Here is a 17,463-nt window from a genome sequence, read left to right as displayed (position 1 = left end):
AATGACAATGGGAAGCCATATGGTTCAATCCATAGTTATATAATCTATGTACAACTTTGTAAAAATATGGCCACTAAGACAGTCAGTCACCAAGTAAAGACTATTTTCCTCCATAAACAAAGATCATAGACAACTTTAATGATGCACTATCTATAAGGTACTTGCTTTGAGCTTTTCTCTACTTGTGAGAACAGAATTATACCGAACCAATGAAACTCTCATTCAGTTCTCTTACCATTGTCTCTTTAGCTCCTTACCTAGAGCACAAAATTAAAACATACTGGGGAGAAACCTGGGCACTGAAAGGCTCCAGCTCAATAAATTTAACAACATCCCATCAGCATAAAAAAGAACTTCAATACAGAATTTTAAAATGGAATATAATTTCTTAAGTATGACCTGGAGTAGCAAGGATAAGAAATCTAAACAAACCCACTATTATATAAATAATCTTGCATATTCAAAGTCTGAGCTTTAATTAACAACCATAGGTTTCTTTAAAATTTCATTCCAGACTTCTAATTACTTTATGGTCTTTAACATTTTAATAACAAAGATTCCCAGGGAGCAGCAAACTAGGCAGGGTAATGGACAAAGACTCACAGGCAATTTTCACCATCTGCACGTGTATGAACACACACAGACCATCCCAACAGGACCACACAATGTAGAGGGACCAAATACCAACTTTACTAGAGAAGGACAGCTTCTGCTTCTATTCAAAAAGAGCAGACTAATTTAAAACTAGTATGCAGCTCTAGCTCTACTCAACTTCCTTCAAACAAACCCATTTTCATAAATGTAAAGCCTGTGCCAAAGACAAGATTTCACAAATACTTTAACTCCTCCTACCTATTGTGTTGAAACACCAAATTCTTTGACACTTTTTGAAGATGAGTAATCTAGAGATAGAAGGGTTCTCCCCCAAGTAGCATCCTTGAATCTCACCTGCCCCCCATTACTGCAAAACAGTCCTATTATTAATCTTTTGCTAACTCCTCATCATCCAACATGATCTTCCAAGTCTTCTCTGAAGTCCCCAAAGTCCCAACTCTGTCCCATCCACTTCACTCCAAAAGGATGACCTCAGCCTCTAATTCAGTCAACTCTTCTGCTCCATATGTTAAAGCTTCTCTAGACCTCCACCTATCGCTTCCTCCTTGCCCTTTGGCTCACAGGATGAGACGGTGCTTCTTGCCAACACTCACTCTTTATGTGTACCACTGATCTGTCCCCATCTGCCTATTCCCCCACTCTACTGAAACACCTCTCTTTAAGGTAACCAATAATCTATTAATTTCCAAATCCAATTGCTTATTTTCTTAGTCTTTGTCCTCCTTGACCTCTCTGGAAGATCTGATACCGTTGACCACTAATTCACTGATACTCTCTCTGCCACTGACTTCCTCAGGCGCCTTTATCATCTCATCTCTCCCCTCTCTGCAACTCCCTCCTCCTACCTTTCATCTTCCATCTTCAATCTGTTCTTCTATATTGACTCCTTTGTCTCAATCCTCATCCTCTGCGGCCTCTCTGCAACCTTTGGCACAGCTGGATCACCATCTCATCCTACATACTCTTTCTTCTCTCGGTTTTTGTAATTATGTTCTCTCCTGGTTCTCCTATATAATCTCTTCTAAGTTTCTGTGATACTGTACTCTCCTAATTCCTGTACTACCTGTCTGACTGCTCCTTCTTAATCTCCTTTGCCAGATATCATCACAGATCGCATTCACTAACTGTGGGTATTGCCTAAAACTCTGCCCCGGTCCCTCTCGCTTTTCCCTCTACATTATTTCACTTAATGCATAGGTTCCCATGGGTTCAACCATCACTTCTATGCAAGTGATATCAATATTCATATATCCAGCCCTCATCTTTCTCCTGAGTTCTAGTCCCATATCACCAACTAACTCCTGGACATTTCAAATTAGATGTCTCATAGGTATCTCAAATTCAACCTGTCTAAAAGAGAACTCATTTTGTTTCCCTCCCAACCAAATCTTCCCCATTTTCTCATAGAGGTAGGAATGGGAAGGAGAGAAAAATTATTTTTGTTCACTGAAATTTTAAAAATTTTAATTTTTAAAAAGATCACTAAGAAAAACAGTAACTTCTGCTTTCCTATCCTGAGCACCTTTTCACCGTGTATCCTTGCCCTTGAGAACTGGAAAAATTTACAAAGAAAAAATTAAGCAAAACTCACCTGTAATTTTTCCTTGCCTGATTTTCTGGACCTTGTAGTGAATAGAGGTCCCCACCAGCAGATAAATGTCATAAGCTGGGTTCAAAAGGATGTTCTCCAAAATTAGCAACCTGACTTCTGCAGGATGGACATTCTTCAAATGACGAAAGGAAAAGAGTCAGAAAAAGAGATTTTATATGTGTAAGATATATTTAAAGGTTACTACGGGGGTGGAGAAGTTAAAGGAAAATAAAAAGCAGGCCAATACACAATGATTGTAATTCTTCTTGTAAAAACCCCAAATCTCAAACAGCTTGTGCAGAACCCCCAAAGGAACTGTGTCCAAGTCTACTGCAATAGATGTTACCACAATAATTTTCACATAACAAATGGATTTCTAATCCCTACTGTACATAACAAAACATTTTAGATACTTCCTCTGAGTGGATTAGAAATAGGATCTAACCATATTTCTTGAGTAGAAACTCTTAACTAATGATGTTTCTAAGTCATTCTATGAGGGGTCTTGGTTTCCCTTCATTCAAAAGATCCATTACAAGTAACAAGAGAAAGACAAAGCTAGAGACAGACAGATAGACTTCAATTTCCTATTTTATACGATTAAGGCAAAGAGATAGAAGGTCAATGAAGAAAGAGAGAAGGAAATAAGGAGAGAGAAAGGAAAGAAACAGAATTTGAGAGACTGGACAAAGAGATAGACAAACAATGCCCAAGATAAGGAGAAGGCAAAAGCCCTAGGGGAAAAATGAAGGATAAACACACATACAGGTAGAATAAATCAGACATCTGTGGAGTAACATCATCTTGGTTCAATGGGAACACCACTTCTTCCTTCTATTTGCACCTTTATATGGTTGAAATTAAGTTGAGAGACTGACTTGACCCCTGGAAGTTGTCTGTTCCTTCCCTAACAAGCTGAAATCAAGTCAAGGGATAAATGGGAGAATGTCTTGCAACTTCTTACAAATGGCCTGACATCTCCCAAACAATATTCATTCTATCATGCAATTCCCAGCACCCAAATAATAAATGGTAAGTATATCTTTTTGCATGAAAGCCTTACCAACACATATTCTCTTGGCCAATTCCTTCTATCACAAGGAAATGGCCCATTACAAAGACAGGAGATCTTCGAGTCATGCTCAGTTCAGAGTGTGTAAGGACACTGTTTTAATATGTGATCTTTAAATAGAGGAATGCTTTTAACACTGTAACTCAGTGTCAGAACTTTATGCATGCTCAGAAATGATGAAGGCAAAAACTAAGTCAAATAAGTAAGCATGTATTAAGTGCTTAATATATACCAGACACTCTACTAAACAAAAGGATATAGAACCTTGGGTAATGAGAGGCTGCATGGTGTAGTGGGGAGAATGTTGGGTTTGAAGACAGGGAGTTCAATCATTTCAGTCACATATGACCCTTTCTGAACCCATTTGGGGTTTTCTTGGCAAAGATACTGGAGTAGTTTGCCATTGTCTTTTCCAGCTCATTTGACAGATGAGGAAACTGAGGCAAACTGGGTGAAGAGACTTGCCCAGGGTCACACAGCTACTAAGTGTCTGAGGCCAGATTTGAGCTCAGGAAGATGAGTCTCCCTGATTCCAAGCCTGGTAATCTACCTACTGTAGCACCAACCTATCTGGAGTCAGGGAATCCTGTGTTCAAATTCTGCCTCAGACACGAACTCTGGGTTAATCCACTTATCCTTTCTCAGTTTCAGTTCCTTCATTTGTAAAAGGAAGGGACTGTATTCAATGACTTCTAAGGTCACAAGTAGCTTAAAATCTATGTATGATCCTGTGAAAAAAGTCAAGACTGGGGGAAGCTAGGTGGCACAGTGAATAGAGCACTGGCCCCTGGAGTCAAGAGGACCCTAGTTCAAATCCAGCCTCAGACACTTAACACTTACTAGCCATGTGACCTTGAGCAAGTCACTTAACCCCAATAGCCCTGCCCTCCCCCTCCAAAAAAAGCAAAAAAAAAAAAAGTCAAGACTAGTGAGAAGTCTTCAGAGAGTATTACAATAATTCTTATAGTGAAGTAAGATTCCATTACATTCACATACCACAAGTTCAATCAATCAATAAGCCAACCATTAAATATTGATTGAGTACCTAGTATATGCCAGGCACTGTGCTAAGTGCTAGGGACAGAAAAACAAGCAAAAGACAGTCCCTGACCTCAGGGAACTCACAGCCTAATAGCTGTTTAGCTTCCCCAATTAATGGGCATTTGCTTTGTTTTTAGTCTTTACTATTTCAGAAAGTTCTGGTTTACTTATCTCGACACAAATGACACCTGGCTTTGATGTTCTTGGAAGTCTACCTAGTAACAAATCACTGGGTCAAATACCATGGACATTTTAGGCACTTTCTTAGCATGATTCCAAACTGGGTCCAGAATGGTAGGACCAAGACCTTCTTTGTAAATAGTTGCTTGCATGTTGTTTTCCTCTTTAGACTATAAACCCCGTGAGGCCAAGGATTGTTTTCTTCGTATCTCTAGTGTTTTGTATATCTATCTGCCAGTGCCTGGCATACAGTAAGCACTTAATAAATGCTTGTCTCCTTGACTAGAGAAAATGAAACCCTTATAGAGCCTAGACCTGGTCTATCTCTTTCAGTCCCTGGTGTTTAAACTAGTGTACGCTCTTCCTTCTCTAATCCTTCTGGACATTCACTGAGGCTGTGCAAATGTTGGGTGCATAAATTAATTCCCAAGTTTTACTGAAAGTAAAGTGGCAAAGATTCAAGATGCTTATGTGCTATGTGAGAACTAGCAAATCACGAAACTTCTCTGTGCCTCTGTTTCGTTATCTGTTAATTAGGGATAGTAAAAGTTAAAATTACATAAACTTGGAGTACGTAGAGTACACCATGTGAGCAATCATTATTATTATAACTATACCAATCTAAGTTAGCACATTTATTTCCCACCAAAACTTTCAATGCTTCTGATATCCATTTAACTGCTACATAAAGTGAATCAGACAAGTTAAATGTAAATGGGTAGCACTTTCTTGGTTGGTTAAGTTACAAAATTAAGGAACATAAATGAAATGCAAAAATCTTCTTGCTAAAAAAGATATGCCCCAAGAACCTGGAAAGTAGATTGTACTAACCAGAAAGGGCAATTTCATTACTGTGGTTAAAATGGAAATACAGTTACTTTAGATTACAAAGAAATAAAAAGCCTAAATTCACATGGGAGCTGGGCAAGGTGCCAGCATAGCAGTTACAGCATACTTGTCTGCTGGCCTTTTGATCACAACACCTTTAGAGATGAGAAGCTAATGAGAGATGGAATGTGTTTCTGAGCGGGGTCAAGAACAACTTGGGGCAGGAGGGGGTGGTCAGGCAGGTGGTCAGCCCTCCATTCAACAGCCCTCTGAAGTCAACTCAGAAACGAGCTGATTCTTTATAAGAAAAGTTGTAGGCTAAGAGCCAAATGGGAAGAGAAAGAAAGGTCTTCACAAGCTGGGTGTGAGGTATTGGAGGGTAGGAGTGTGTGGAAGGAGATCCTGTGACATAGCTAGGGATCCTAAATCACTTGAGTATGTCTCAATGGTCAGAAAGACAATTCTAAGGCAAAAACTGAATCTCTTGACAAGCTGCTGACACAGCTCCTCTCAGCTCCCCATCAAAGCAAGAATGAATGAGTGGCACTTTGTGGTGGGGGAAGAACTCGGACACATAATTCTTTTTCCTCCATCAACCTCTGTGTCACAGCTTCAGAACTTCAAGTCTTGAGAAAAAAAATGCATTAAATCTCTTCAATAAAGGTCAGATATCCAAGATAATAGATGAAATAAAAGATAATAGATGAAAAAAACCAAGAGTTGGCCCTTAATTGATAGTTGGTCAAAAGATATGAACAAATAAATATTTTTTCAGAAGAATTGCAAGTAGTTAATAACCATAAGAAAAAGAAATATTCTGAATTATAAATGACAAGGGAAATGCCAATTAAATCAAACCTGTGGTTTCATTTCACACACAGAAAATTGGCAAAGATGATAAAAGACTAAAATAGTCTATGTTGGAGGTGCCATGGGAAGACAGGTATATTAATATATAGGAAGTGGGGCTGTGACATGGTCCAGTGATTCTATAACTAAACTAGAAAAATGACTAAAATATTCATACCCTTTTAGCCAGTGATCCCACTATTAGACATGGAACACAGGAAGGTCAAAAAAAGAGGAGAGGGTCCCACACATACCAAAATATCCATAGCAGCATATTCTGTGGCAAAGTTTTGTGATTTGCTAGTTCTCACATAGCACAAAAGTGTCTTGAAACTTTTTATATATTTTTATTTATTTTTGTTTTGAAATATATTCAGTGGTACTATAAAACAGGAAACAAACTGGGTGCCCATAGAGTGGCTAAACCATTTGTAGGGCATAAATGTAACATTATATTATTGTACCATAAGAAATAATATCAAGGAAACTGAGAAATTTGGGAAGACTTGTATGAACTCATGAAGAGCAAAGTAAGAAAAGCAAAAAAAAAAAAATACAAAGCCATCACAACAATGAAATGAAAAAGGAAACAATGTGAAGAAAACAAACCGCTAAAACTCAAATGAACTCCAGTGAATACAATGTCCTATCTTAACTTTATAGGACAGTTGAAGAAGCATAGCACCACCTTGCCTAACTTTTGGTGGAAAGGAAGTGGACTAGAGGGGCACAATGAGACATATGCTATCAGACAATCAAGCTGTTAGCTTGCTTTGCTTAAGTGTGTATTTTTTTTTTAACAAAGGAGGTTTCATTGTGTGTCAGGTGTGGGATATGTGGCTATTGGGAAATAACACTGATGTTTGAAAAAAGCACCAAAAAACTCCAAACCATCCTCTGAAATTCCTATGTTATGAAATATTGAGCTGGAAATACTGTTTTTATATTTACAATTTGAGGGATTTTTGTTTTGAAATATATTCTCATGCACCTATAAAACACTCACCTAAGATTCTTTTCTCTTTACCTTGGGGATTATAGGGAATTTGCAATTTACCATTCATTACTACCTTATACACCACTTCTTGAATCCGTGCTTTCAACTTGGAACTCCCCGTCTTCATTCCAGACACTAAAATTGTGTCTCCTTGCTTGGCCACTTTCTCCATCTCTGATATGTAGGAAGGAGGTATATACGTAGACTCTAAAAACTTGAGGATCCTGGAACAGAAATGACATATCTTATAGACTCAGGAGAGTAGGACACAGGACAATGTAATTTAATGTTCAGTCAGCATTCTTTAGATTAGATGGAGACATTTAAATTCCACAGTGTATCTAAATTTGTACATTCAGTGCATAATCTATAGCAAGAGTCACAATTAAACTGGTGATTTCACCCATACATGAACACATTTTTATTCTCACCAAGGTCACTTAGTCTTTTGATATCATTAGTTTTCTTACTTGGTTTTACTGAAACACCAGACGGCTTTGTAAAAAATTATGTTTTATTTTCTTCAATCAGAAAAAAAATCTCTTTCAAAATATTCTTTTCATGTTTGTTATATCTTGAAGTTGGTCATCGTCTAGCTCCAGGACTTAGGTGCATTTGAAGTTGGGAAGCCCACCTAGGTGGGAAATAACACCTGAGGGATATGGGAAGAGTGCTGCCCCACCAGAAAGGTCCAGGTAAAGAGAAAGAGTTGAAAGGCAAATTTCCCTTCGAACACAGGAAAGAAGCATAATTTGGAGAGAGCATCCTCGAGAGACACATGTGACAGGTGCAGAGCATCATGGATACTGAGAGAGTCTGGGCAAATCAAAAGCCATGGCTATAGCTGCCATTCCTTGAGGGCCAGTCAGTTGTGAGGGCTATGTACTAGGCTTGTAAAGGGTAAACAAAGACAAGATGTTTCTTTTAATGAAATAAGGCTTACTCAAGTACCGTCAACAATGTTACCTAAGTCAAAATTTCCATTTTTGTCCCCGACCAACAGACTTCAATGGTTGTAAATTAAATTTGATCATCCAAATAAATGCTTGGGAAATCAGCCATCTAACACCAGGATTATCAGCGGAACACTAATAATCCCATGAATCATCCATTTTACTTCCTCTGAACAGACAACAAAAACTCACAAATAGTTAATATCCTTTAATCAACTATATTTTTATTTTTCTCATTCTATACTTATTTTTTTAATCTCAAAAACATAACATATTAATCACTGACTATAATCAACTCTAAATAATGAGAATGAGGCACTGCCATGAGGTCCTCCAGTTATTTTTGCATTTTATCCTTGACTATTGGAGTGGAAGGAGCTATTCTACCCATACCTTTCTGTACAACTGCTAATTCTTAAAAATATGAGTGACAGACTTTGGGATCCTGATTTTATCATCTGGTAGGTTAAAGCATATGACAGACTGTAAAATTTAAAGCCAGAAAGGACCTTAGAACTCACTTAGTCCAACTCCCTCAGATGAAAAAACAAGGAACCAAAAGGTAAAATAATCCACCCAAAATTACACAGGTAGAAAATAACAGAGCTGGGATCCAAACCTAGCTTCTCTGAGTCAGAACTCAAGAGTTCTTTCCCTACTGGTTTTAGGACATCCACTAATTTGATGATCATGTAATCTAAGTCTTCCATCAAAGTCTTCAAATACATAAATGTATTTGTATTTCTAACACTTGGGATAGTTCTGGATACATAAGACTGGAAAGAATTATAACACAATAAGCTTTTAATAAATCTTTTTTCATTCATTCATTCATTCATTTATAAATGTTAACCAGGTAGCTGAAGGCACAGCAGAGAGACTTTTGTGCTTGGCATCAGGCAGACCCCAAATGCTACCTCGGACAACTATTTATAAGGTATGTGACTGTAAGGAGGCCATAACTTCTCTGGGCCTCAGTTTTCTCACCCATAAATTGAGGGGGTTGAACCTCTATGACCTCTAGGTGCTTTTCCAACTCTAAATCTCCAATCCCATGATCCTCTAATAGGGCCAAGGTCACAATCTTGTCCCTGGCACCTCCTTCCAGGTCGACATCAATCACTTAATCTACATTTTTAAAAATAAGTTTTGTTTTGTTTTTTCAGGAAGAGCAAATTATACATAATAGTCTTGGAGTTTCACATACAATCATCTCATTTTCTGTTTTACTATGTTTTGGAAATGTTTGTTTTATTTCTTAAGCTCAGAATAAAATAAATCTTTTAAAAAATAAAACACTTTTTTTTAAATGTTTTTTTTTGGAGGGGGGAAGACAGGGCAATTGGGGTTAAGTGACTTGACCAAGGTCACACAGCTAGTAAGTGTGTCAAGTGTCTAAGGACAAATTTGAACTCAGCTCCTCCTGACTCCAGGGTCAGTGCTCTATTCACTGTGCCACCTAAAATATAATTTATTTTTACTTAATTTTATACTTTAATTAAGGCTTGGAAGGCAAAGAAAAAAGTAAGCTTACATTCTAAAGGGGGAGACAACATTTAACTATTCAATTACATACACAATGAAAATGAGGTTCTCTGGGAAGGAAAGGTCCCAGCAGCTAAGAGTAGGGACAATGGCTTCATGCTTCTTCATGATGTTTACACAAAGGAGAATATGGTGCAGAAAAGACAGCACACAGTTCAAATCTGGCAATGTCATTTATTATTTGTGTGATCCTGGGCAAACTCTGTACCTTGGTTATCTCATCCGTAGAGATGAAGGGATTGGATCTCCATGATCACTTCCAGCTCTAAAACTATGATCCTAGACAAATCTATGGACAGCTAGGTAGCACTGAGCCTGGAGTCAGCTGGCCATGTGTTCAAATGTGACCCTTACACATACTAGCTGTATGACCTTAGACAACTTACTTAAACCTGTTTGCTTCAGTTTCCTCATCTGTAAAATGAACTAGAGAAAGAAATGGCAAATTACTCCAGTATTTTTGGCAAGAAAACTCCAAATGAAGAGCTAGACATAACTGACACAAATCAACAACAACAAATATGAATCTATATAAAACACACTTGAACTTCTGAGTGTGCATCAAGGGGACAGAGAGAGAGTGGATGACGGTGCTCTGGGCATCTGCACGGCAGCATTTATTCACAGGATATGGGAATAATAACACTGATAACTGGCATTTACCAAGCACTTTGACATTTGCAAAGCATTATATACGCATTATCTCATTTGAGTCTCATGAAAAGCCTGTGAGGTTAAGAACAGGTTAAGTTATCATCTCCATTTTAAAGATGAAGAAATTGGGGCTCAGAGGGTTTAAGGGACTTGCCCAAGACCGAACAGTGAGTGTCAAGAAGTAGAATTTAGTCTCAAGTTTCTCTTGCTAGGGCTAGTACTCTTCCAGTAGACCCCAATGTCACTAGGTGCCAGACGGCAGGACACGGAGTTCAACACAGGTCAATACCTTTGACCACAGAAGTCTCTGATGTTGAAAGGGAAAGAGAATTTGCAGATGGCCCTAGATTGAGCATCAGCATCTATAATATTTGTACCAATTGGATGTGGAAAAGTGAGAGCTTTATATGAGGTTTTCTTCAAAGACAGTTTATCCAGCTTTTGTTAACACTAATTTTTTTTTTTTTAAGCAATCGGGGTTAAGTAACTTGCTCAAGGTTACACAGCCAGTTATTTGTGGGTGTGGTGCTGAGTATCTGAGCCCGGATTTGATCCAGGTCATCCCGACACTGGAGCCGGTGCTCTTACTCGCTGAGCCACCTGGCTGCCCCTAAGCAATTGGGGTTAAGTAACTTGCTCAAGGTTACACAGCCAGGTGTTTCTGGGTGGGTGCTAAGTGTCTGAGCCCGGGATTCGATCTCCAGGTCTTCTCAACACTGGAGCCGGTGCTGTTACTCGCTGTGCTACCTGGCCGCCCCTATGTTAACACCAATTTAAAACTAAAAATAAATGAATAAATTTCTGGACTATGTTAAGGACTAAGCCTGTACTTTTAAGGCACCCTTAGAATTTAAATAATATGATGTCATGATGTAAAACCAGCAAAATTCTTTTGAGAGAGGACACAGGACTCAGAAGAAAAATGCAGTGGTCCTGAAGTAGCAGATTTTAGTTTGAATGTCCCATCTTCTACTCATTGACTGAGGATCTCTGGGGTGCATGCTAGCTCTTAATCTCTAGCCATATGATCCAATGACCTTTCTAAACCTCCATTTCTTTACCTACATAATGGGGGTAATAATAGTTTCACTAAGTCCTTGGAGTTGCTCTAAGGATAAAATGAGAATCCATGTAAAAAAATTGTAAGTTTTAAAGTGTTATATAAATGTTAGCACTGATGATGATGATGATGTAAATTGTCTTTATAATAATATAAAACCAGAGTTTCTGGCTAAAACTCTAGCTGAATCCTTCTCTCCAATCCTTCATAAGAGAATAAATGTTCTCCTTGTTGTTTAGTCATTTAAGTCATGTCCAACTCTTTGGAACCCCATTCGGGGCTTTCTTGACAAAGATACTGGAAGTCTGCCATTTCCTTCTCCACCTCATTTTACAGGTGAGGAAACTGAGGCAAACTGGGTTAAGTGACTTGCCCAGGGTCACACAGCTAGGAAGCATCTGAGGTTATATCTGAACTCAGGTCCTTCTGATTCTAGGTCTGGTGCTCTAAAAAGCACAGGACTAAATAAAAAAGATCTGGGTTTAAATCTCACCTCAGATGCTTGCTAGCTTTGTAACCTTGAGCAAGTCACTTCCATTCTCTAGACCTCAGCTTCCATGGAAAATGGGGATGGGAATAACAGGACTTAGTTCACAAGGTCGTCAGGATCAACAGCGAGTGCTTGCAACCACAAAGCACCATAAAAATGTCCACCAGCTTTGATTGCTATAAGTCAGGCACCATGCTAAGTATGAAGCATAGACAAAAGGAAACGATTGTCCCTCCCCTCAAAGAGCTTACTGTCTAATGGGGAGAGACAACATGCAAACAACTACATAAACAAGATACAAAGAAAATAAATGGAAGCACATCTTCAGAGAGAAGGCACCAGTAAGGTGGATTTTTAAAAAGCTGTTATGCAAAAGCCAATTAAGAAAAGACAAGGTTCCGAAGAAACAATCCATCTCAGTAGATTCTCAACAAAGAAAATTGTGTCAAAATACCCTGAGAAAAGTGAAAAGAGTACAAGAAATCCTTTCCATGATGCTTTTATTCCTGGGGATCAATATGGCAAATTAGTCTAATGTTTAATTTTGATTAAAAAATTACCTTCTCTCTTAAAAAAAAAAAAGAAAGAAAATGCAAAGATTGCTTACCTGAGAGCATTATGGGAGTCTGAGAAACCATCAGCTTCTGTATCCTTTACTATTGTCCAATCAAAAACCAGCCCAGCCAAAGTGCTGAATGTGTTGCCTGAGAAAAAAGAAGATGGATGGGTAAAAATGAACAGGGACCACATTAGCCTTTATTATTAGTGAAATATATGAGTACTTATGTCAGGCTATGCCCTGTGCTTAGTGGGTGTTGTTTAGTCATGCCAACTCCTTGTGATACCCCATTTGGGGTTTTCTTGGCAAAGATAATGGAGTGGTTTGCAGTTTCCTTCTCTGGTCATTTTACAGATGAGGAAACTGAGGCAAACAGAGTTAAGTGACTTACCCAGAGTCACAGAGCTAGTAAGTGCCTGAGGCCGGATCTGAATTCAAGAACATGACTATTTCTGTTTCCAAGCCCAGTGCTCTAACCATTGTTACTACCTAGTGGCCCCCATCTGCTTAGTGCTAGAAAGGATAAAAAATATATATAAAAAATGGCAATGGCCTCCAACTGAGATGAAAATCTAAGACTGATACATATGAAACAGTTACAGAGAGGTTATAATTAAGTGCTAAATTGTGTGCCCAGGGAGCCAGAGGACTCACCTAGCACAGCCCTTGGGGGATTTCTGCAATCTGTTTGTGCCAGAGTATCACTCTTGGGAGGTTTTGAATTATTGCTTGCCTTGCCCTTTCTTCCTGTGTTTAAATCATCCAGGTGTTACTGTACTTGGTTCCTTTGTACTGATTTGTACAGCCTTGATCCCTTCATTCCTCCTGGCTCACTCATCAATGCTGGGAATTGATTGATACCTTTGTTCTGATTTATGTTGTCTTGTATAAAAGGCTTAAGCCTGAGAAATCATTCCTGGGTCTCTTTAAAACAGGGCATCTGGACCTGAACTGCACATCTCTGCATCTCCTTGATCATGAATACTCAAAGGACACCACTGCTGCTGTGTAACCCAGAGTCAAGGGACACTGGGATTTGGAAGTGATTGTGTGGCAGAAATCGCCAATGTTCCTGCATGCTTCCTTTGCCCATTATTGAGCATCACAGCTTGAGATGACCTGTCAAACACTGAATGTGGAAGTACACTCCTTGCCTCAGCTCTGATCCCTGAGAACATACCCGATCATCTGAGGCAATCGGGCAGCATATGCTATAGAGCTGTAGACTTCAAAGAGGGACATCTAAAGAAGTCAGTAAAAAATTCATGGGAGAGGCAAGGTTTGAGCTGGACCTCAATTGTGCCACAATAAAAATAACTTCACTAATAATACTTACTAATCTAAATTTATAAGAAGACCCCCTTGTTTAAGTGGCTTAGCGTGTTGAGTGTTAATTCCCCATGCTGCTCTGGTCTGCTTGGGAAAAATATGTCATTTTCCCGTGTCCATAGAGATATTGATAATCCAAATAACCACTGCATTGCTACCTTCTGACAGACTGGCAATGAATTCAAGGTGTAGAAAAAAATAGATATGTTTTGGATATGGCCAGTATAGGAATTTGTTTTGCTTGATTACGAATATTTACTGCAATTTGTTTAGTTTTTCTTTTTCCCCTCCAAAGCTAGAGGGAAAGAAAATTGATTATTGTCAGTTTAAAAAAACCTCACAAAATTTAATAAAACAAACTAACAAATAAAAACCAATAACTACTGTATTTCAGAGGATATATATGCTTAAGGGTCATGCCTTTTCTGACATCCTTGTTAAATTTCCCTGATTTCTTAGAGAGGGGGCAGCTAGGTGGTGCAGTGAATAAAGCACCTGCCCTGGAGTCAGGAGGACCTCAGTTGAAGTCTGGCCTCAGACATATGACATGTGTGACGTTGGTCAAGTCACTTAATCCCAATTGCCCTGTCTTCACCCCCTCCAAAAAAAAAAGAATGAAATAAAATTCTTAGAGTATTCCATGGGCCGAGTTCATTATTTCCACAGCTGGTAAAGTAGTAAACAAACATTTGGTTAATGCTCACTATGGTAAACACTAGGTGTAAAGGAAGAGGCAAAAACATTATTCCTAACCCCAAAGAGCTTATATTCTAACAGGGAAATAACATGCAAATAACTATATGCATGCAAAATTCTATACAGAGTGGATGAAAGATAATCTCTGAGGAAAGTTGATGGGGAGAGGAGGGAGGAAAAGGTCTCCTGCAAATGAAGGATTCTGGTCAAGTTGTAAGGGAATTCAAAGAAATTAAAAGGCTGAAATAAGGGAGAACACTCTAGGCATGGGTGAAAATGAGTACAAAAGCATGGAGATGGGAGATTGTGTCATGTGTAAATAATAGCCAGTAGGCCAGTGTAGCTGGAACACAGGGAATATGGTGGGGACAAAGACTGGAAAGACTGGAAAGGCAAGAAAGTTATGAAGGGCTTTAAATGTCAAATAGAGAACTTTATCTTTGACCTTGGGGGCAGCTAGGTGGTGCTTTGAATAAAGTGCCAAGCCTAGAATCAGAAAGATTCCTGATTTCAAATCTGACTTCAATCTGACTTATTATAACTATGTGACCTGGCCAAGTCACTTCATCCTGTTTCCCTCAATTTCCTTATCTGTAAAATGAGCTAGAGAAAAAAATGGCAAACCACTCTAGTATCTTTGCCAAGAAAACTGAAATGGGGTAAGAGAGTCAGACGTGACTGAAAAATGATTGAGCAACAAATATCTGACCTTGGAGCTAACAGAGAGCCACTGCAGTGAACTGAACTGAAAGTTGGGAGAGGGGACATGTCAGACTTAGCTTTGGGAAAATCACATTGGCAACTGAGTAGAGGCTGCAAAGAGAGATCTGAGACAAAAAGATCAATTAGAAGGCTACTACAATAATGTCAATGAAAGGTGATGAGGATCCTTGCTAGGGTGGTGGCTTGTGTGAATGGAGAAAAAGACATATATATGAGAGATGTTCTCTATAACAGTTGAAAAACCAAGGTTTGACAGTAGGTTGGATGTGTCGGGTAAACTGAGGATGAGCATGAGGTTGTGAGCCTGGATATTGGGAGTATGGTGGTGCCCTTGATAGTAATGTGGGGTTACTTCTGGATCATGTGATCAGGAAGGAGGACTAGACACTTTCTCTAATCCTCTCCAAAACAAGACTTACATGCAAAAGCTAAAGCTATTTCAGCTGTCACTGAGACGACTGATGAGAGGCCACTCAGTGAACTAACCAGCAAAGAAGACTAATAATCCCTAACTCAGCAGCTCCTTCCCCATAGGCTACCACGCTCTGGCAAGGACGGACAAAGTGACCCACAGGCTTGCAAGACAACTCAGTTCCGCCAAGCTCTCCCTCATGTCATAGAAAACCAAAAGCTGAGTCTGGCTGGCACCACAGCAAGGCAGTGTGTTGTGTTGCAACAGTGCTCAGCCAAAGAAGTGAGGAACAGAGGGAAGTGGAACAGGGAACGAGTGTGTGGGAGGCTTCTCTGGGCCTGAAGAAAAGGGAACTGGCCTCCAGATGCGGCCAGTGCTGCACCCTCAGAAGCCACCTGGAGCAGAGGCAGAACTGAGGTTCACTTAGCTCCTGAGGAAATTTCTTTTAAAAAGAAAGGAGTCAGAAAGCAAGCAATAAGGAAATATAAAGACAAATTACCAAAGCTCTTTGGAGGAAGGAAACTCAGTTAAAGACCTTGAACACAAACAGATGAACAAGAAGGGAAGAGATTAATCACAAAAGTAAGTATGGTCCCCAGATCATCTAAATGAACATAGATAGAAAAGACAAAGGAAGATGAATCAGCACCTGATGAGACAGAGGACCCTGTGGGTTCTCAATAGAATATAGAACCAGAGCAGGGTGTTCCCAGATGGTTTAAGAGAGAACGATGGGGAAATTTAGAAGAGGGGAGGGCATGAGAGAAAAGAGGATGAGTTCTGTCTTAGCTATGTTGAGTTAGACATGCAAAAGGGACAAGTGGTTCAAGATGTTCAAAAGGTTGTTGGTGATATGACAGGGGAGCTCAGGAGAGAAACTACAGCTGCATATATAGACCTGGAATTATGTAGAGATATGATAACTTGACCTATGGGAGTGAAGAAGATCATCAGGAGAGACAGTATAGAAGAGAAACAAGCCCAAGACAGAGTCTTTGGAAACACTCATAGTTAGTGGGCATGGCTTGGATGAAGATCCAGAAAAAGCAACTGAAGGGAGTGGTAAGAGAGGTAGTAGGAGAACTAGGAAACAGTAGTGCCACAAAAACCTAAAGGGGAGAGATAATCCAGGAGAAGGAAGTGATTAGTAGCATCAAAGTTTACAGAGAGGTCAAGAAGAATGAGTACTAAGAAACGGCCATTAGATTTGGAAATGAAGGGATCACTGATAACTTGAAAAAAAGAAGTTTCAGTTCAGTTATGAGTTTTGAAGCCAGAATACAGATGGCTTAAAAGAAAGTGAAGAGAGTAAGTAGAGTCACCTCAGGTAGACGGCTTTCTCAAAGTTAGCTGAGAAAGAGAGGAGAGATATCAGGTAGGAGTTAGCATAGGTAGCAGATAAAGTCAAGGACTTTTTTTTAAAGCAATTGGGGTTAAGTAACTTGCTCAAGGTTACACAGACAGTTATTTTGTGTGGGTGTTAAGTATCTGAGGCCAGAACCGATCCCAGGTCTCCTGAATCCGGGGCTGGCGCTCTTACTCACTGTACCACCTAGCCACACCAAAGGTCACACGGCTAGTTTTTTTATGTGTGTGTGTGTTAAGTGTCTGAGGCCGGATTTGAACTCAGGTCCTCCTGACTCCAGGGAAGGTGCTCTATTCACTGCATCACCTAGCCACCCCAAAGTCAAGGATTTTTTTAAAGAATGGGGAGATATGACTGTGTCTGGAGGAAGCAGGGAAATTGTTGATCAGTAGGAGTATAAAAAAAAGTATTGTAGCTACAGATACATCCAGCAAATCCAGTCTTTTTCTCCAAAGGAAATCAACCTTGGCAATGAAAGAAGAGGCAGTCTATCTCAAAGGGGT

General features: G+C 39.4%; 1 protein-coding gene across 1 annotated transcript in view; it reads right to left on the bottom strand.

Moving 5' to 3' along the window:
- NUP210 (nucleoporin 210) overlaps window positions 1–17,463 on the bottom strand; it is a 183,763-nt gene that overhangs the window by 109,380 nt on the left and 56,920 nt on the right. Inside the window, exons 4-6 of the mRNA XM_069083772.1 lie at window positions 12,483–12,579; window positions 7,247–7,397; window positions 2,207–2,339 (exon numbers count right to left, since the gene is read on the bottom strand). Of these exons, the coding sequence (XP_068939873.1) occupies window positions 2,207–2,339; window positions 7,247–7,397; window positions 12,483–12,579 (381 nt within the window). The remainder of the gene's footprint in view (window positions 1–2,206; window positions 2,340–7,246; window positions 7,398–12,482; window positions 12,580–17,463) is intronic.

Source organism: Petaurus breviceps, unplaced genomic scaffold, assembly GCF_028583685.1.
Source record: "Petaurus breviceps papuanus isolate PSGF00001 unplaced genomic scaffold, PetGlider_PUasm1.0 174, whole genome shotgun sequence".
NCBI classification, from domain to species: domain Eukaryota; kingdom Metazoa; phylum Chordata; class Mammalia; order Diprotodontia; family Petauridae; genus Petaurus; species Petaurus breviceps.
Note: the sequence above shows the minus strand (reverse complement) of the source record. Positions and strands in the feature narration are given on the sequence as shown.